This window comes from Clupea harengus, chromosome 4 (assembly GCF_900700415.2).
Source record: "Clupea harengus chromosome 4, Ch_v2.0.2, whole genome shotgun sequence".
NCBI lineage: Eukaryota > Metazoa > Chordata > Actinopteri > Clupeiformes > Clupeidae > Clupea > Clupea harengus.
The window spans coordinates 12,205,540-12,228,130 of record NC_045155.1 but is presented as its reverse complement, the minus strand read 5'-3'; the positions used below and the strand labels follow the sequence as shown (position 1 = coordinate 12,228,130).

Genomic DNA, 22,591 nt, shown 5'->3' with positions numbered 1-22,591 from the left:
ACTACTTGCGGAGTGCTACGAAAGACGTGAATCCGAGGCAAAAAGGCCACTTCCCTTGACAGCGGTCAATTATGCATAGCAACGGTCAAATATGAAAAAATAGTTGACCAAAGAACGTTGGGAAGCCCCATACAAGTGAATGGAGCATTCTACAGCATTAAGAAGAGCCGTGTAATAAAGGATAATTATCTCACCAGAGTTTCCCAGTCATGGTGTGCTCTCAATACCTTTGTTTGCTCGCCTGAGTCTTCAATGTCTGTTAGTGTTACTTGCTTTCCATCATACTGTTGTCATGTCCATTCAATGTGTGATTTACGTAGATAGTGTACTATTGAAAAACTATTTTCAATTTCAAATATTTTCAATCTTTTAAAAGAGAGCTGTGGCCATTAATGTCAGAGCTTTTGGTTATATCCCTGAGCTTTGGCCCACTCCCTGGCACGAGCTCACTTAGTCTGAAAGGTCTTTGTCAGCAGGCCCTGATTTTACTGCCCACAACAATGACTGATTGGCGGGCCAAAAAAAAGGGCTTTTAATGACAACTGGTCTATTCAAAAGGTCATCACGAAGCTGTTGCCATCAGCCTGATATTATCGGCCGTATATTCAGTTTTTAATTGCCTCTCTGATTATTCGGGTGTTGCCAGAGCACTTTATAAATGGCTTGAACCTGTTTCAATAACTGCCATGTTTCAATTTTCAAAAATGGCCAAAAATATAACAGCTATTGCATTGAAATGATTCATGGTCATATTAAACTAATCATCAGATGACCTGAAATCAGTAAAACGGCTGGGAATGCTCTGAAAGCACATTCAGTTGCTAGGTTTGTTTGTTGGTCTGTTCTGGCGGAGACCATTGTATCCTCAGAAAATTAACAGATATGACTGTATGAGCTCAGAGTGAGAAGCTGTCTTCTGCCCCTTAATAACACCGACTGCCTCTCAGACAGCGTTCGTGTTGACACCCATCTTTAATAATGCAGGCGATTCATTCAATTTTGAAATATTATGGTATGGGAGATGAAATTTAATTTCTCAAGGTTTTCTTTTTTTTTTCTCTCTCTTTTTTTCTTTATTGAGCTCTGTTCCCGCAAGGCAGAAAAATTCTATAGTAACTTTGAATAAATCATCATACATGAGCTGTCATGAACAGTTTATGTGACAGAGCAGCGAGTGATTTTTCTTCTCCTGCTCCTTTGGCGTCCCCATCAAGGCATCTGTGAAAGGAGTAAAACATATTAATGGTGACTATTTTGAGGTCTTGATATCATTTTCCGCAGGGCTATCACCTTGTCAGGGCTAAATTAATGTATTACTCATTTATAATTAGCTTTAATTAAAATAATCCAATAAGATATTATCGTTTTTCTTGCCATTTTGAAGACCAAGAGGTATCTGGAAGAGCCATCCGTTTGGAAATGAAAATGTTACATTTATGAGGTGCACTTACTCATAAGCATCTCTTGGGATCAGTCTGGGCCTAACTCCTGTCATTCATTATACCAAATTATCATATTGTTTTGAAGTTCTAATGGGCCCAGATGCTCCAGGGCATCTTTCTCTCTCTCTCTCTCTCTCTCTCTATCACACTCTCATTCTCGCTTTCTTTCTCTGCCCTCACCTAGGAGATATCATAACAGGGAGAGAATGATCATTCTGCCACTGTCCACACTGTTCAAATCTCACACCCTCATAACCACCCCAGCTTTCACACCCGCTCTCGTGGCTTTAAATGCCCGGGAGAACACAAACAACCTGGCTGCCAACTTTTAACACCAGGACAGATTGCATAAACAAACCCACATGACAACTGAAAGAAAGCACTGGGCTGAATACTAAGCTCCATCTAGCTCGTTGACACTGATTATTTTGCTAATTTGCTTTAATCAAACTATTACCACTCTGCTGGTAAAAATGAATTCAAATATAAACAATTATTCATCGCTCCACATTCAGAGCAGATTTTTATATTCTGTCTTGCCTCGTAAAGGGCCTTGTAATTGTTTGGGTTACTATGCCTGCCAAAACAAAGAATCGCAAAAAAAAAGTCATGTTTTTTTTCATATTGGTGTTTACTTTATTACAGTGCTGGTTAAGTGTGCAGTAGGAGCTCAGTGTAAACAGAGAGACCTATATGGTCAAAACACTTCTTACTCGTTTGGTCGCACCCTTAAATGTGTTACTTCTTGCTATTTATGGTAACATTTAATAATCCCCAATTTCAAGATAGTTCAGGCATTAGTCAGAACCCAGCAGACAACCTGTAAAGACTAACAGACATAAGTAGACAGATACAACATTGTCCCTTTTACCATAAAGTACCATAAATACTCTGACCTCACAAATATGAAATCTGTGACCCTAAATAAAGAAATAGACCTAATTAATTACATGTGCTATAAGAAAATAATAAATATAATCTATAAAAAAAAAGGATTGTGATCCATAAGAAGATAATCTTTAAACAGATATATGACCAACAATATGGATTTAACTTAGCTAGTGACTTGGGCTGAGTATTATATCATTGATTACCCCTACAGTTTATAGAAAGACACATGATGCAAGTCTGAAGTGCTGAAATGATGCTGTCAAAACGTAACGTGGACAAACTAAACCAACCCATGCCCACTGGTATTGCTTAATCAACTAAAACAGGGTAACAAAACCTGCTGCGTGGAACACCCTAGCCAGGTGGTCTGGCCAGCAAGTAAGTGCAGAGCAGTGGGTACAAAGAGAGTTGTGCAGTACAAACCAAAACCACAGTGTGAATAGAAGTTTTAGAATATGAAATTCAGTGGAGAATGCGGAGGAATGCGGAGAGAGCAGTGTATCAAGTGGAGCTTCCACTTCGGTGAAGGGTTGAGTTGGAGAGAAACTGTGAATCTATGGGGATAGCGCACAGAGCTGGGAAAAAAACAGTGTAGTGTTAGACAGGGTCTGGAGAATCACACTGTCTGGCACAGAACTCTCAGAGGGACCAGTTGTCTCAAACAGAGAGGAGAGAGACGGCTGGCACTGACTGACGGACATGATGGCTTCATAGCCTCAGCTACTCTCACTCTTAGCACCAACTTCCCTAATGGACAGGGGAGATAAAGTGACAGGATAGGTTAACAGAGAAACTAGGCTGACATGGAGTTCAAACAAGGTTTTCTCTGATTCAGCTTTTACACACATGTAACCACATTTGATGAGGGACTTCCATGACAAGCCACCCATCATTTTTCCTTAAGAAGTTTTGGGCCAGCACTGAATCTTCTATATCTAGATTTGTGTCCTTTACATTCAGTTCTAAACATAAAGTGTTAAACATCTCTCAATCAGCCAGATGTGTGCGTTTTTGAAAGTGTACCCTAGCCTGAAAAGAAAAGAATATATTCATACTTCAGGATTTTTCAAGATACACAAAAACATAGCATACCGAAGATGCATGCATTCAGTGGATCCTGAAATTACGTATTTATGTTATGATCCAGTATGTATGTAGCTCCACAAATTGATGGATCTCAACAACATTAGAATGAGAATGACTGTTCTTTTTACGACCTACACATTAATATACTTTTAAGCTCTCTATTAACTGCTGTTACTGAGCCAATTCTGCCGTGCCCCAGAATAAAGCTCGCCTGTTGCTCCATTACAAGGACGCTGTATTGGCTGAAAAGGCTAGGCATCCCTTTTGCCTTTTCCTTGCTTCCAGTCCGTTCCCTGCGGTGTTCCAGCTCACACTGTTTAAAAGAATCAGTGTGAGGAAATGAGCTATGCAGCATAATTATCTCATAATAACGCTTTCAAAGGAAAAGACAAGCCACCCTTAAAACCCTGAAAAAAGGCTCATGCCAAGAGGCACTAGAATAATCTCTGTGAGCTTTTTAAAATATTGTGCTGCATTCAAAAATGAGAGGCCGCACTGGAAAAGAAAGGGGAGGATAGAGTGGAAAGTGGCAGGATATGTGAAAGCGGAATGGAGACAAAAAGAGAACGAGCGCTGGGGGTGTGAAGAGTGAAGTGGGAGAAGCGTATAAGGCGAGGTAGGGAGAGGTGACAGGTTGGTGGGGGTGGGTAGTTGGGATCCGGATAGTAGCATATCACAGATGAGAGGAGGTTGCTGTTCCTTTTGTCTGCTCCCTGAACGAGAGCTGTATCAGCCTATTTCGCAGACATCAAAAAGATTTTGACACTGTTTATTGTGGGCACATACAAATGTGTCACTCTCAATAATAAAAGCTCTTTATGGAGGCTAAAAAGGAAAATATGGAGAATTGCCACGAAATTGCAGCAGTTTATAGTTGCTAAGCTTCCGGTACCTTAGTACACACACTTAGAAACAGCACTGATGTTAAGCAGGGAACAGTGGTTTCTGTTTTCCTGAAATACCATTGGGAATGGGTTCAGCTAATGTAACAATGTGTGTGTTCCCTAAGTTATTTCCTTATAGGCTTGTCTCAATTACAAATACAAAATTTCCCTAGTGAATAACTATTTTTAATCTGACAATCTTGCAAGGTATCACGATTGTGTACTTCAGTTGAGCATGTAGTTTGAATGTGTTTGCTTGCACATTGCTGAAAGCCATTTAAAAATACTCAATGTGACTCCGCCTGACCAAGTGTCAAAGTGTCCTTGAGCACAACACTTAACCCCCAACCACTCCTGATGTGCCGGTTGGCGCCCTGAATGGCAGCCTCCGCCGTCGGTGTGTGAATGGGTAGATGCCTGAGGCATTAACATGCAAAGCGCTTTGAGTGCTCTACGAGGGGGAAAAGGGGCTCTACATATGCAGACCATTTACATATAAGGTGCCTTAGGTCCTCCATGCTATGGCAGCAGTGGCGGTTCTACATGGAATTACGCCCCGGGCGAAACCCCCTCTGAGCGCCCCCCCCCCCCCCCCCCCCCCGCCGAAAAAAAAAAATCTTATTTATTTTTTATTATAACAATATAAGTGAAAGACAAACTTAAATGTATCAATTGCACAAATCTTTCAATTGAGAGAGAGAATCAATGCACACATCATGTACATTAATGTTAGCTAACCAGCTCTCTGCAAGTTAGGTTGTGCAAGCACTCAACATGCATTATGGTTTAGTTGAGTTAGCTAATCGTGGCTAACGGGATTTCGCTAACGCTGGCTAGTATAGTTGTGTCAAAAGGAAACATATGGTGTAACCAGCTAGCTATCGACCTGTTCATTATTGAGATTATACTAGTACTCAGTATGCTGTTATATTCTGTTAGTTGTGGCTAGCGGGACTTCGCTAACACTTTAGCCTAGTGTCAAGATGAATGAACATGTTCATACCCTATGGTCAAATCAGCTAGCTAACGCTAGCTAGCAAACAATTCTGTTGGTGCTCAACATTAGCTGGTTGCCTTAATAGGAATTTAGGTTAAATTACACTTGACTGAAAACACATTTTTACCTTTTCCACTTGAGCATCCTTCAATAGTTATCTTGATAATGTAATAGACTACTCTGTAAAAGATGTATTTAATTTCCCTCGGGATAAATAAAGTATCTATCTATCTATACTCTGCTAACCACGTACTACCTTCACCAGTTGGATAAGTTGAAGCAGTCAGTGGTCTCCTTCCACCAATTCACCTTGGACTTGGTGACCACATAATCGTTCTGTATTACCTATTTGTATTAGCCATTTCACACAATTCAGAAAAACAAAAACGTGCAGGAATTATAGGCCTGCAATTATAATGTTATGAATGTGCGTTATTTGGAAGAAAGTCGAGGTGTGACTGCTATACAGTGGACACCCCCCCCCCTTGTCCGTTCCATTTGAGAGACCCAGAGGTGAACTGTCCCCCGCGCCCCCTCCCCTTCCCCCTTCTACCTTCTCACTCAGGATCTGTCCACGGCACCTTCTTAGCGAGCAGAGGCGCCTGCAGCTGCAGGGGGCGCCAATTTGCCAATTCCACACACAGTGATATGATAGATAATAGAAAACCGCTTCGCGGCCCAGATACATTTTTTTTTAAGTGCTCTTGCCGCCCCCCACGTCTTATGAAAAAGTGCCGCCCCGGGCGGCTGCCCGGGTCGCCCGTGCCTAAAACCGCCCCTGTATGGCAGAAATGTACCAGTGGTATGACAACACAACACTCAAGAAACATATGTTTGAGTGTTTCTCTCAGGATTGGAAAGAGGGTTCCTTTCTTTCCTCTACATTCCATTTGGATACGTCCGCTTCAGTTGTGGTGGCTAATAACTTCCTTTTTGTAATCTATAGCAAAAAGCCTGGAAAATATCAATATGGAAGTAGCAGTGCACTAGTTAATTCAGCCACCAATCCCCTAAAACCTATTTCCACTGATCCTACTTATGTCTGCGAACCTTGCCTTGCCAATAACATTCTTAAACTTCATTACCCTCTAAGTACAAAACCAGAGTAGTGATAACAGTGTCAGCATTTTTAGAAACAGGTTATGTCTCCAAGTGCAGCAACCATATGCAAAACTACGGCTTAATTTAGAGACTGACCGTATATCTCCATCTTACAAAACACTTAACACAATTTATAGCTTGGATCTTGCATCCTATATTATGAGGGTTTTTAATTAACACATTAACACAAATCTGACTATGCACTCTCCTGTACGTTATCTTAATTCCTACCTTGTCCTTACTTTGTCCCTGAAGTCGACGTTACTGATGTAACTTCCATTTCCTGTTCTCACATGAAACTGCATGTTGCGTCATTGACATGTAGTCTTGCACAGTGCTTGCAACACCTCACCTGATCCAAACCAAACTGAAGCGGTGCTTTTTCCTACTTCCTGATCCTTAGCATGTGACATCATCAACTCAGAGCAGACCTTTTGCTCTTTTAAATTTCTAGTTCACTACGCTAGTCATTGGCAAATCCCCTTTCCATAAAATGGCACAGCACCTAGACAACATCGCACTCTCAGTCTGTTCCTAGCTGCCCTATTAATAACTTCCCCACACTTGTCAACCTATGCAACAACTACTTCATACACAGTCAGTGGCTACATTATGTACAGTTACATTTTAAAACCACAGGCAAAACACTTTCAGGTGCCCAGGCAGAAACAGATATAGATGGATATTATGTAGATTTCGTTAATACTTGATGGGCCTAGATTTGGGTGTAACCTCAAACCTCTATCCTTGGAGATTGCAATTTAACCTTGATAACAACACATGAGTCTATGGAACAGAAGTTCTTCTTCATGTCGTCCATATATGCTTTGATGGCACCAGCAACCAACTTAGTTGGATTTATCATTCCCATTGTTGCTTTTAGTGAAAGCTAAAAATAAAGTAGTATATACAGCTCCTATTCTGATCTCTAAATCCTTCAATGATATCATGTAGGATTTTGTATTGTGCAAAGGTAAATATCATCAAATTGGTGCTCTAAAAAGCCTCTTAATACTATCAGGGAAAATGACTTAATGACAGATCTAAAAAAGTATTGGCCAGGTACAAGAATGCAGATTTTAGCATCCTTCTTTACTGTTTTAATACAATACCAGATATTATTTCTGTCTTTCAAACACCCTTCTCTACCAAATATGCTTTTCTGTCCCTACTAGTCATATCAACTTATCTAAGTCTTGTTTTCCTATTATAGTTTCCTGTAGAACACAGTGTCTCTCACAGTGTCTCTCCCCTGATGATCCCAGAAACCAATGGTTTGTTTAAAAAAATCAATATCAGCATAGAGAGAAGTGAAGTGAAGTGAAGGCAGTGAAATTGCTTTGCAGCTAGCAGACAGGCACCCAAGGAGCATGGAGATTAAGGTGACGGGATGATGTTGTTAAGAATGTTAAGAATGCAAGCATGACATGCCACTGGAATATACCTGCCATTCAAACAATGAGTGAAAACCACTTTGAAATGGAAGAGGATACGGCTAGAGGATTGTCATCATTGTAGGTACTTTTTGTGTTGCTACCCTGTAAACTGAACAATAAACCACGATGTTCATTTCCAATAGGTACACAAAAATGAAGACTGCGACCAACATCTACATCTTCAACCTGGCCCTGGCTGACGCGTTAGTGCTGGCCACCTTACCCTTCCAGGGCACCGACGTCTACCTGGGCTTCTGGCCTTTCGGGAATGCCCTGTGCAAGGCGGTGATCTCCATCGACTACTACAACATGTTCACCAGCGTCTTCACGCTGACCGTCATGAGCATGGACCGCTACGTGGCAGTGTGCCACCCCGTGAAGGCTCTGGACATGCGGACGCCCCACAAGGCTAAGCTGGTCAACATCGGCGTATGGGTGATGGCCTCAGCGTTTGGAGTCCCGGCGATGGTCATGGGCGATATGGATCTGGAGGAAGGTAAGACTGTCACGTTAGTTTGAATGTGTTTGTGTGTGTGTGTGTGTGTGTGTGTGTGTGTGTGTGTTTGTGTGTGTGTGTGTGTGTGTGTGTGCGCATGTATCTTCAGTAAAAGAGCCGAGTCATAGCTGGGAGGGCTTTGGGAAAATGTAATTACAGCGCTGAATCAGTATTTTGCAAGGTACTGTCATTTATATTATAGCATACAAAAATGTTCATACTTCTATTACTTAATTATTTATATAGTGCCATATTGAATCTAATCCTTTTTTGTATTATAATTTAACTTTAATTGGACGAAATGTTATTAACTAAAACTGAGAAATAAAGGAACCGTATTTATCTTCGATACGTAATACACCAGAATTCACATTATTAAGGCATTCAGTAGATCATTAGCATGCACATGTCCATGCACTCACAGCTGCATAGGACTACAGGCACCGTAAGAATAGCCGCCTCATTTATCCCTCTCCTCCCAGCACCCCCTCTCCCATCCCCCAGCTTCTCATTTCCCCATGTGATGCTCACAAACCCAATCAGGCTACATCCAGCTATTATTGACTTCTCTCCCTCTCAAATTACTCTTAAGGAGCACAGATCCTCCTTTTTTTTCCACCTTATCCCCTGCCTCTCGGGTGATCCTGGTGTCAAGAGTTTAATCTGGCATGAGATATGACCAGACTTATTCAGGCATAACAGAGCCTCACCTGAGCTACATTACAGGGACATATCCGTGGTGGGAAGGGCTGGATGGGCCGGGGAGGAGGACTGGAAAGGGATTGTTGCGCAGTGGAAATGTTTTATTCATGCCAAGGCTTCTGTCTAAACAGGGCAGCAGTAAGCGCCGACAGCAACAGAGGACAAGGGCATTTGCCTGTGTTTGTGTGTGTGTGTGTGTGTGTGTGTGTGTGTGTGTGTGTGTGTGTGTGTGTGTGTGTGTGTGTGTGTGTGTGTGTAGGTGTGTGTGTGTGCGTGTGTGTGTGTGTGTGTGTGTGTGTGTGTGTGTGTGTGTGTGTGTGTTTGTGTAGGTGTGTGTGTGTGTGTGTGTGTGTGTGTGTGTGTGTGTGTAGGTGTGTGTGTGTGTGTGTGTGTGTGTGTGTGTGTGTGTGTGTGTGCGTGTGTGTGAGCTGTACGTATATGTATATGAGAGAGTAGAAGAGATTGCAGACAATATGCAAAATATGTATTACCTGTTCTGATGTGTTACTATGTACCGTAGATTCAGGTATGTATATGTTGTACCTGTATGTCTTGCATACAATTGCCTCCTGTATGTGCTTGTGACTATTGATCATTGATGTATGTTTTCAAGTGTCTACACACTGTGCATCTGTATACAGTAACACTGTGTGTGAGAGAGCTTCTGTGTGTCTAAGTGTAAAGAAATGAAAACAGTGCAATGTGTCTCCAGTGCACTGTTAATAATATTGCCAACTGATGACATGCCTGAAGAAATTAGCTGCCTGTTACATCAGAGTTCTCCAGCTGAGTGCTTTGGAATAGAATATAAGCAACTGGGGACCTAAGAGCACAATCTGGTAATGATCAAATCACCTCGGAGGAGAATCTAATAGTCTAAGTGTGCCTTTTCAATCATTATCCTTAAATTAGCCTGTGAGCTTCTTGATGTAGGTGTTATTTAACGACATGCCCCAGACCTGACTGCAGTGCTTCAATTTGCAGACCACCTGCAATCCTGTGGGTGAATGAGTTCACTGGATCTGGTGTAAGCACACACAGTGCATTTTCCATAGCGAAGTAACCAGTTAACAACTTGTTAGAGAAACAAAAAAAAAAAAACACAAATGGGTTAACCACCACTTCCTAATTCCTGCCCGATGTCCGACCTGTTCTGAAGAAAATGAACAGAGCAACAGAAAATAAGCCAGACAGAGACGTGGCCGGTGAGGAAGACCTAAAGGCGAGCAGGTGGAAATAACCCTGACCTGCTTGAGATTGGTATCAAGGAGCACTCAGAGGTGCACAGTGTGGCATCTTTGGTACCTTTCCCCTCTCCTGATTCATTCGGAAGGCAAATAGACGCTGATGAATAATAAATACCCTTTTAAAACTGTGCGGTTGTTTGTCTCTCTCAGCCTTTGTGTCCTTCCTACAAAAAAACAAAGATAGGGTAAAGAGCCATGAACTTCACACTTTGGGCCTTAGTCCTTGACCCAAAAATATACGACATTTAACACAATGAGCTCATTTATTTGGGCCCCTCTGATAAGCAGTGAATCAGAGAGCCTTTGTGTGATCTTCATTGTGTCTGAAGATGCGGTGTACTTGCAGCCGTTTGTTCAGTGGTGAGAATAAAGAAAGACTGCTAATGGCTTTCATTTTGTTTAACACTTCAAATGTGCCAATTCAAATGTTCCCTGCTACTCTGAACTAATTGGAAATCCACTATTTATCTTTGGATATGGTGAAAAACATGTTACGTAATGATGTGTTTTTATTTAAGGAGGAAAAACAGCTATATGAGACACCTGAGATTTCAAAATACCCAATCCTGTGCCTGCAGCAGCAAATTCAGGACACATTTTGTAGTATGCTGTGAATTGTCAGAGTCAATAAATTGCAATTGCGCACAGGCAAAATGCACTCCCAACAGGACAAAATTTCTATCGCGGTTGACCCCGAGCAAATAAGCATGGATTGCATGGTTTTGTCTCTGCACTGTTAACATCATTTCGAGCCAGAGCTCAGAGAGCAGCTTTATTACCGTTGTGGTGGAGGCGTGCTGCGCTGCGCTGACCTGACAGGACGCCCCAGTGGAGCCCCTGGCCAGACTCTGAACGGTCTCCTCCTGGTCACCAGGCATCCCACACCTCACAGCACCCTGCAAGCATCTCACTGTCCTCATTCTAAGTAATATGCTCTGCATGTTAAACATTTGCGTTCATCTATTCATATTTAAACTTAAAATAGATTTACACGCATGGCTCTTCAGTCACTCTCAGCAGATTCCTCAGTTTGTCCCCAGGTAAAGGTGTGAAGAAAAGATCTACATTATAATGCCATAGCAGGATCTTGGAAAGATTAACCTATTTGTTTGTAGACCTATTTCTGGGAATTGTATGAAACTTCCCTTTGAAAAGGCTTTCTGGTTAAAAGAGATTAGAGGTAGTAAAGTGTGGTGTGACCGTACTGACCTTAGCAGGGCAAATTCAAGTGCTGACTTGCATAACACATAGACTATGGTTTCTTCTGTAGATTGACCAGAGTCAACCGAAAACACGGTAAACAGCACTCTAATGATATAGAGGTAAAGTCAAGCCACTAAATTGGATATGAATTGAAAATGCCTCAAACACAAACAAAACAAAACTACGTAGAGCTAGATTAAGTTTCAAGTGACTGAGGCAAAAATTCCTGACAGCACACAAAAAGGTGAAGGATAAAACGTAGTGATGTCTGCCGAAATGCTACCACAGCAGGCAGCTGTGTTTTTATTTATTCATTGTCTGCTGCTTGTTCTGCCCAGCTGCTTTTGGTGTGACTAAGAGAGGGAGGGAAGGAGCGAGGGAGAGGAGAGGAGCAGGAAATGAGGAGGAGGAAACAGGCCCACAAACAGATGCTCCGCTGAGCTGGCTGTGAAGGAGGTGGTTCTATCTAGGCCTTTTGTTCTGGGGGGTTGAATGGGAGGGGGGGATTAAAAAAAGAGAAGCCTTCTGCAGTGCCGATAGCGTTATTTGGTTGGACAAAAACGTCATGCAATATGTAGTGTGTGACAAGATTGACCCATTTACAGAAATTATACTGTAATAATCTGTTATGATGCCATGATTGTGTGGGTTTTATGGTAGTCACACAATGCAGTTAAGTCAGTTGAGGCCAGTTGCAAGCAATTTTCATTATAATTTAAGGGAGAGACAGGTCAGTGTTATATAAAAGTTGAATCTACCCAGCCCATGATTTATATAGTACCTTACAGCACCTTCGCCTTCAGTCCAACACCTCTTTTCTAACATGACGTGGTTCCGGGATCACGCAAAGACCCGGCAGTTGGATGCACTGTTTGTTACCGCCTCTAGCAGTGGGTTAACAATGCTCCTGGCTTACCTGCCAACCCGCTGAGCCAGAAAAAGGCCTTGTTTCTTGGCAGAGTTCAGTCATGGCGAGATTTCAGCTGCAATCTTGAGCACCCAAAGAAGGGGGGGGGCTTTAAGCAGGTAGACAGTGTAAGACTCTAAGCCTCCTGAAGACATCTTTCAGATTACCGTGAGTGGAGGGATGGATGGGATAGCGAGATGCAGCTACAGATAGAGGGTCCTTTTTCCTTCCAATAGAGATGAGATGTGGTGAGAGAAATGAGGAAGACATGGGCTTTATTTCGGTTTGTGCCTCATCCACCTGACCTCCCTCACCCGAGCATGGCAGCCTCGAGAGAAACCCTTTCACAGCTCTGTGGACACACTCAAGACTTTGCAATGGAGTTCGTCCTCTCGCCCCTAAAGACAAATCGATTTCAGGCCCCCCTTTTTTTCAACCATAGCTACTTCAAAACGCCAAGCTGATTCCTTTCCTGCCATTTAGAGCCAAAGCAATCTTGGCTCAAAGGCTTTACCAAACCTATACACACCACTTGTATATTGAGTTTTACCTTTACATGTTCATTCAAAGCCTCTCACAGAAAAGGGGGTGAAAGGACATCAGGCCGTTGAGATGGAGGCATCTGAAGTGAAAGGAGCTGATTGAGTCCTTCAGAGCATCAGGGCACCAGATGCACGCGTCAGAAAAACAAACCTGTCAATTCAGAAATACGACCCCCTGCTCACTGCTGTCTTTGTGTGCGCCCATCTGCCATCTGGGAAGGACGTGATGTCAGTCATTCTCCAGGGAAACCGACGTCTGTCGTACCCAGGGCCACTTTCTACAATCAATGGTGGTGAAAGTTAAGGCTCAGGGATTAGATTATGCTGTCACATTTGATGAGGAGTTTTTTTGGGGGGGGTGGATGGCATTTTGAAGTGGTGTCTCGACTGAAGTGCGGTAGTGGTTGCCGCGGCGCCCGGGTGCAGCAACGGGAGAGATTTCCTCTGAGCAATTGAAGGGGGATAAATTGAATGTGACGTTTTTGTCAGCCAAAAGGAGTAGATGTCTGAGCAAAGGATAAAGGTTGATGTGAACTCCAGAAACTCAGGCTATCAGAACTGGTGCTTTGAATGTCAAATGATTTGCACTGTTCAATTAAGATGAACTGTTGACAGCTATATCGGTTAAGCAACATCTTGTTGTAAGGTTCAATGTTAATTTACAGCAGCTAATACTTACAGTGTTATACTTCTATGACAGTCCCCTTGTTACATTGCAATAATACCATCCATACCACTCATACAAAGTAACGCACCAATTGTCACATCATAATACTGTCCTTCCTTTTTAGACGGATTCTATTCCAGCCTCTCTGTCAACACTATATCCCACTTCTCGCACCGGCTCAAAAAAGTTGGGATACAAACACCAACCACATGATATATTTCCATTGATGTGTCCCAGCCTCAGTTTCAGCCCACCGCTCCACTGCATCCCCCCTTTGTCTTAGTCTGGTTTGGACACAGGTGCAGGACTCTCAAATACGAAGCACTGATTAAGGAAAAGCTTTGTGATTTCCCCTGGCAATCACACACCTTAGTAACTACATTGTGTCTGACCTCCCTTCCAGTGAAGCTGGGCTGTCTTTTATTCAGTCTCTCAAGGCTCCAAGCACTTTATTCATTTTCACTGCTGAGTAGAAGGTCTATGGCAGTGTTGGGGAGTAGTGAAATACATGTAATTAAACTAAGTAACTACATTTTGCAGTAGCTTGTTGGTAGTTCAACTTAGGGTTATATTTGCATCCAAAATTGCTTTTTTGTGTAGTTAACTACTGAGACTACAAACAATTCTGGGCCATAAAATGAAAAGAATGATTTTTTATTTTATTTGACAATTGCTTCTCTACTGTAATGGAACCCCCTTTGACCAGCCCTGCCACCTTATCCTGAAGGCAAACCCAGGCAACCAGCTACCTCCACACGCTTGACCTTTGTGTAGTGCATGTGCAAAAGGGTGGTGCTCAGTGTTTCAAAACACAGATAAACCTCCCAAATCTCAGCCTGAGGAAGAATCACTGTGATCATACTTTTGAATCTGAATTTCTAAAACTAACCTTGAATATTTTAGGCGACAAGTATTGATTATTGCTATTTATTAACACATTTTTAAGTTACCTGGCTAACCAAGTGATCCTGCTTGGTGCAATACCACCTGGACTCTAGTTCTTAGAAGGCAGGTTTCTGACTGGATACCTTATGCAAAACCAAAGCTGACATTCCTTGCTCTTTCTCATAGAATAGTGGGGTATTTAATTTTTTTTTTGGTTTATGTTTGACCTGTGAACAAGTAGGCACTATTTGCAATAAACTCAATTGAGTTGGCATTTTTTTGGTGGTGTGTGACTTTTATTTAACTTTTCTTATTATATTTTGTTATCATTTTGCATCACATGTACATTGTCAATTCGATCATTTTTTTTAAGTAACTTTAGTCAACCAAACTAGATTTCTCCTTCGGGTAGGTTTGCTGTACTTCACCTTCTCCCAGTGTTGTTTCCCCAACACTGGTCCTTGGGAGCCCATAAAAGCAGTCACAGATTTCTTTCTTAAATTTGGCACGCTGACTGGAGACAATCCAAGCAATCTCAGCAACTCGGTTAACATATTTAAACCAACCTTGGCACCATACTTCAGCACCATGCCCAGACAGAATCTGCTGACTTTTTGCCATTTTTGCCCTATACTGTGACAGGAATGGAGGCTGTACTTCAGCAATGCTGTTATGTCTTAACACCAACTGAATTTCTCTCTGGAAACACTGTGTGTGTGTCAGCAAGTTATCCCTAAATGTGTACTTTCATCATCAATTCTGCACATTTTCAATGATACATATTTTTGGGATTTTGATAAATGAAGGTGAAATTAGTTAGTTTGGGAATGTGTGTCCCTGGCAAAAGGACAAGGAGAGGCACTGCTCAGAGTTCAGTACACTGATTACATACATAAAAAGGACATACATCACTTAATCATTTTAGTCATTTTTGGGGGAGAAGTAAAACAAAACTAGTCATTTGCTGGAAAAATCTGCATGTTCACCACCAGTGTGATGTCACTGAGAACTATTATTAGCACACATGTATAACCAGGATAATCTGCTTGGACCACTGACAATAACTGAATCCCCTCTCCCATGTGTCTGTCTGTGTCCAGGCATCGAGTGCATCATCGCACTTCCCGACCCACGCAGCTACTGGGACCCGGTGTTTGGCACGTGCGTGTTCCTCTTCTCCTTCCTGATCCCCGTGGCCATCATCAGCGTGTGCTACAGCCTGATGGTGAAGCGTCTGCGCAGCGTGCGCATCCTGTCCGGCTCCAAGGAGAAGGACCGCAACCTGCGGCGCATCACGCGCATGGTTCTGGTGGTGGTGGCCGTGTTCGTGGTGTGCTGGACGCCGGTGCAGATCATGGCGCTGGCCAAGACGCTGGGCTTCAACCTGCACAGCCTGCTGACGGTGGTGCTCATGCACTTCTGCATTGCGCTGGGCTACGTCAACAGCAGCCTCAACCCGGTGCTCTACGCCTTCCTGGACGAGAACTTCAAGCGCTGCTTCGGCGAGTTCTGCTACCCGTCGCCGTTCCGCCTGGACGGCCAGCAGTCGGGCCGCATGCGCAGCATCGCCCGCGAGGTGGCCTACAACTGCAAGACGGTGGACGGCCACACGAACCCCGCATGACTAGGCGTGGAACTGCCCCTGGTGGGCGCCGAGCCCATGGCCAATCAGGGGACAGGTTGCTCCAACAGCGAGCTGACGCAGATCACCACCCTCTAGCGACGAGGCAGCCCCTGCGATGCCAGGGGCCAGGGGCAAGGTCAGTGCCAGGCATGACCTACGATTCTCTCGGGACAAAGGGGCTCTCCTCTCAGTGTCTTACTCACGTACTTATTCTGTGTCCTCATCCTCCGCTTCGTCTTCTCAGTTTCTCATCGTCTTTAGGCTTCAGTGCTTTGTACATATTACTGTTTCTGCTATCTGGTTTGGTTTGTCATTTTCTGTTACGCATTACATTTCAAATGATCAGTTTAGTACCTGAGAGGAACAAACAGACTGACCTACACAGCCTTAAATATTGCACAATGTCTGTCTAAGCTAAATGTGTGAAGTCTGCAGCTTCACTGTATGTTTTATCTATTAACTTATTTATTTATTGTACTGATGCAGCCTCTCGGGTTCAATTCAGTTTAATGCAGACATGGGCTGACATGGAACAAAAATCTAAAAAAGAAAACAAAACACCTGAGACTTAACTGTTTAAGCCTGATTTCTACAGAGGTAAAAAAAAAAAAAAGCTAAAGCTAATTTCTATATTTTTTTCTGATAAAAAAAACAAAAAGGAAAAAAAGAATGAAATCAAAGATATTTTATATTGCATAGTGTTTTGTAGCTCAATATTAGGACAAGTTGATTAAACAGGACAAGTATTGCAGATCTGTCTTCTTTCTGTGGTGTTCTATTGATATATGCATACCTTGTACTCCTGTATGTATGGGTGTAAGTATTGTTGAAGTCATCAGAATCACATTACCTCTTGGATCTATCTCGAATGTCTTTTTCTTCTGTGTACAGTATGTCGCCTCCCAGCACCTGATGGAGACCTTCCCTCCTTTATCTTTTTCTTTCCTGGGAGGGTTCTCAGAAGGGTGTTTATTGCCAGACCGCTGAATGTCTTCAAACTGTTGATGAAGCCAAATCTCGCCAAAAAAATTAAAAATCACAAAGTGAAAAAAATGTGCGAAATAGTGTAAACATACTTGTAACTGCTGTAAACTGTAATTGATATCGTAACATGAAATGTTTACTTGTGCACTTGCTGCATTTTTGATTAGCTATTTATGAATATATACATATATATTTATTCGCGATGGAAAGGACCAGTTGTGTGTCAGACAGTCAGTGATTGCTGAGGCTTTTAATATTTCGAATCATATATATTTTTCTCTGCATATGAAATAAATTGCAGTGATTAAAAAGGCACTTGGGTTCATCTCTCTTGTTTTTTTTTCTTCTGCTTTCTCCTTCCCTTATCGCTCACAGCAGACAGAACCCAAGGGACCCTGCGAAAACACGCTCGCTGATATCACAAACAAACCTTAAGACCAAATCTTAAGAGGAGGAAGCTATTACATGATCATGTAGCACTGTGTAGTATTTAATCTATGTAAAGCAGCCTCCCTCAGAAAACACTGTTATGCAGTGCTTATTTCTGTACAGGAACACAAAGGTCTCTCATAGTAAATTGCCCATCATAATATCTAGTGATTCACAAGGTCCATAGCACTCTCTTTGTAGTTGCATGTGACTTGCCAAGTATGTCAGATTATTCTGGAGAGGTTTTTTGTATGTGCTGAGTAAAATTATCATGCCTCACATTCCAAGTGAAAGTCATGTGGGGAACTTTTGAAGCCCTCTTCAAGTTCTTTTCCAGATCTGCAAAGGCAGAGGGTTTTCTACACACACACACACACACAGAGAGAGAGAGAGAGAGAGAGAGAGAGAGAGAGAGAGAGAGAGAGAGACTCGATCTCTCTCCGCTTACACCATGTATTATTCATGAACATTTGCATTTTGTCCTCACATCCCTTCAAATGGTCGGCGCAGGCACACGTCACCCTGCTAATGAGAGGCTTTATGTGCCTGTGAGGCCAAGGGCTTTATGGACACCCAGCCATGTTTTTAGACATCACAGCTTATGTCACATGCAAAAGAGTCCTAGGGCTGCAGACCCTCCGATGACGGAGGTTTTCAGAGGGCCGTCGTGTGTAATTCTGAGCTGGTTATGCTTTCTCTGCTCTTGCTGCTAGGATGCTCTCCAGGTGGAGAGGAAAAAGAGGAGCGTGTGCGGTGGTGGGGGTGTGGAGCATGCGTTTGTACAAACTACATCATCAAAGAAACGAGGCCACATGCAGTCCCGTGCGCACGCAGGGCTCCTGCCGCATTCCCGCATCAATATTTGATATTTCCCATCTTTTTCAACTGTTGTCGCTGGTGTTACCATGGTAACGCATTTGTCGGATTTTTCATACCGTCTGCTGGCATGCGTAATGCATAATTAGGCAGTATGAAGGGTATAATTACTAAATCAGAGTAGACATTTTTCCTTGTCTTGGCAGCAGGATGTTTTGATGTTATTTATTTACATAGCATATTTTCTGCAGTAAATATGCTCATGTATGCTTTCCAACATCAGTATATTTACTATGGCTTAATTTGTTACCAACATTTGTTAAGCGTGCCAAGTCTTTGGTCAGCTAGAAGCTGCCAAGTCAATATTGCGAGATTAGAAAGGCAACGTGTGGTGCATTTGATCAAGTACATAGGTGTGTTTCAGTGAGTGTGGTGCTGTGGGAGAAAAAAAGGAGAAAGAGGGACACGGTGAAAAAATGTGTGAGAGAGAGAGAGAGAGAGAGAGAGAGAGACCAAGTAGGCTAGCACATACAGTACATCTGCCTCGTTTTTTCATCTGACTGTGTAGGTGGTGGTTGCCTCTTCTGAAAGCACATCAACTAGTTGTGAATGTTGTATAGCCCCCAAACATTTTGCATTGTACCTCCAATCATTTTGATGGTAAGCCATTATCTAAATGTTCTCAGGCCTAGTGGCAGGTTAATTACTAAATGTAGCCCAGAGTTATTAGCTTATTGATGGTGCATGCATGTGGTGGATTTTCCCGGCATCATTTGCACAGTCTTGTCCTTTTCCCATGCGCTTGGCTTTGGTGGGTTTCAAAACGCTCTGACAAAACTGTGCCGGACTCCCACAGCCTAAAACATCAAAACCCAATGCCATGCCATGCCACCCCCACAACACACACGCAAACACACACGCACACACAAACACACACACACACACACACACACAAAACAGAACAGCCACACCGTGCCCACAGCTTGCAACAGTATTTCTCTGCCTCATTGCCTCTGGCGACACAGAGGGATTGGTCTTCACTGTCACTGCTGTTTGCTGTTGTGGGTTGCTGGGAGCATGGGGCCACAAACACATGCTATACATATCCAAGGCACCATTCTGTACCATAGACATGGCTTTCATTATGGAAATGAAGGCAAGACCAATTTCAAATGTCAACGTATTCCATGCCGCATGGAGCAAAAAGCACAGAATGTTTTTTTCCCTGTTGGAGAAATGGTTTGCATGTACAAGTAGTTTGACAGAGTGCTCAATTTTTCTGCCTGTTCTTACCTGATAGTTACTTTCAACACACAATTTAGTATGGGAAACACTTTGCCAACTACAAACTTTGATTGAATGCTGGCAACTTCAAAGAACCATAGTCAGGAAACCAGACCTGCTAATTCAATGATAATGCCTATAGAGATGACACTGTCAAATAACCCATTGCTGGTTGTCCGTCCACCAACCTTCTTCATTGCTACACCACTTCTTGAATTACTCTCTCCCACATATGCACCCACACATCATACATACATACATACATACATACATACATACATACATACATACATACATACATACATACATACATACATACATACATACATACATATACACGTAGAGTCCTCATCTGTCATTTGACTTTCAAGGCTTTTATCTAGCTTCTCAGCTCCAATCTGACAGATGTCCTTGAGGGTTTTGATTGACAGGCCCTAGGTAATGAGAGGGTTCACAGACTGAACAGATATGAATGGCTCCCTATGACCTGCAGCGCCTCTCTTGCTCGCTCATTTCTGCACAGAGACTAAACCTTCACATAGTACACAATACAGCGCTGTGAAAGGATATCAAAGCAAACTGACTCAACCCATGTACCCATTCCAAGAAAGACAAAGCAAATGTCTTCCCCAGTGTCTGGTAAAAATGATTGAGAGACTTTTGAAAGGAACAGGTGTGTTTGAAGACTCGCAGGTGGATTTAATTCTTTGAGAGGATATTCAAATACCGTATGATGTTTTCTAAACAAAGTTCAGGAGGAGTCCATGTGGATGACTGACAGCTGTCACTCACCCCACTCCCACATTACAGGAGATTTAAACCTGCCATATGTTTCCCTACGTCACACGCTCCAGTGTAACTAAGCATCCCACCTCCTCCCCATTCTCCTCTTTTCACTAGTAGCGTGGGGTGTCCATCACACGATCTCCACTATATGCATCTATATGCATTAGTTTTTTGAATCATGTATCCTGATGGGCAATATTAGTGAAACATCATTATGCAATCTTATCATTTTATAGTATATCTTGGACACAGAATTAACTCAAAGGCCTTGAGTATGATATATGGGCCATTCTACCGAATTGGTGCAAAGTCAGGTTGGAAATATTTTGAAAATTTGTATGTTTTATTCCCAAAACTTTGTCCGTTTGTATATTGAACCATATCTAAAGCACACATTTTTAGTAAAAGAACCATCAATTTTTATGTTGTATTTTCAGAATGTGTTGGAATGTTTTTCCTCTCCCAAAAATTGTCACTACCGAAACATAGTAATACACTATGGTAAAAGAGTATTATTATTAACCTGTTCAGATTGTGTTTCCTTCCCTTCTCTGAAGAGTATTTTTACAAATATTTCTTGAAGGTTTTCACAATGAAATCAATAAAAATGAAATTTTTACCACATTTCAAAGTTCAATTTATACAATTCATCTTACCATTCCATTTTGTCACTACCGAAACGATCATGTCACTACCGAAACGTTACCACTTGTTTTGGTAGTGTGACTGTTTCGGTAGTGACTGTTTCGGTAGTGACAATTCTAGCTAATTTTGAGCATAAATAAATAATTCTAGCAAGTACATGGCTAGCAAACAAATCTTTGAAGAGGTGTACACACAAACAAACATAATACTTTGCATAAAACCCCAAAAAGTTTACTTAATTGAAGAAAAATATGTGTTCGGTAGTGACCATTCTTAAGGTTACACACTGATTTTCAGACTTTGGAACACAGTTATATCAAAAGTATGGGATCTAGCTACTTGCCATTCAGCCATGAGCGACATGGATGCAGTATCACTGCCTGGTTATAAATGTAGGGGTGTGACTAAAAACCAGGCTCAGCCAATGGACTAAAACTCCTGTGTTTCGGTAGTGACATGAAAACTATGGACATGATTTTTTGAGTATAGTTTTTTTTTTTTTTTTATTAAACCCACAATAAATCGAAATCTTCCAGGTTCTGTTTAAACTTAATCGTAAAGATCTTTGAAATTACATCATTGAAAAAAATCTAAAAAATCTAAAAAGTGTTATTTACAGACATTGAAATTTAGATGCCAGGGTTAGGGACAGCTACTTCCCAATAGAAAGTACCCTATAAATGATGATTTTGTATATATTTAGCTTATCCCTATGTCAATTAATGTCTTGGGTTTAAATAGACTATAACATATTCTTAGTAAATATCTATGTCTGAATACTTAATTGTTTTGTAAATAGTTTTTATTGTTGTGGGACCACACTTTGCACCAATTCGGTAGAATGGCCCATATACTGCAGTTATAATCACCTTGGCTGTCGAAGGTGAATAGTCAGCTTGAAATACTGTCACCCATAACACTAATAGATTTAATTAGGATTTTATTGTTGTCAATTCACTGGACCACTGCCATGTCATTCAATCAGGCATGGGGAGTATAATGCTCCCCTTTGAATGAGCAGCTCTTAGTAGGATGACATATTTCACTCCATACGAGGAGGGGAAGATAAAAGGTAAAAAGGTCGTAAGAGGCACAATGACTGTAGAAAATAGGCTAAACGTGACATGTTCTCCTGAGAGCCAATCTGTACTTAGAGCTTTTCTTTTCACAAGTGAAAAGGTGAGACGTGAGACGTGAGACGTGAGACGTGCCCTCCAGCCAACAGGAGGGCATTTTTTGCGATATAAGGAAGATATCAATTTCATTTTTGATTTAATATGTTCCATTCCACTGAGTTACTCATTGCTCTTCTGTGTCAAAGTGTTTATTGACAGCATTACATATGAAACAGGGAAAATGATCTAAAAGGCTTTAACCACTTTATTCCCGCTGTATATGTTATACAGCCTTGAAGGGGCTGCTATGGTTGACTGATTGGTCATTGTGTGCCCCAACGGTGACGTCAACACAGCGCCAAAACCTTTTATACCCACGCTTGGTGCGTGTGAGTCACTGCAGTCTTCTCCTAATAGGCCAG

At 42.1% G+C, this 22,591-nt stretch overlaps 1 protein-coding gene across 1 annotated transcript in view; it reads left to right on the top strand.

Annotated features, from left to right (window-relative positions):
• Positions 1–17,409, top strand: part of oprl1 (opiate receptor-like 1) — a 28,419-nt gene extending 11,010 nt beyond the window's left edge. The window contains exons 3-4 of the mRNA XM_012826094.3: positions 7,981–8,333; positions 15,587–17,409. Coding sequence (XP_012681548.2) covers positions 7,981–8,333; positions 15,587–16,110 — 877 coding nt within the window. The 3' untranslated portion in view covers positions 16,111–17,409. The remainder of the gene's footprint in view (positions 1–7,980; positions 8,334–15,586) is intronic.
• Positions 17,410–22,591: the final 5,182 nt, after the last annotated feature.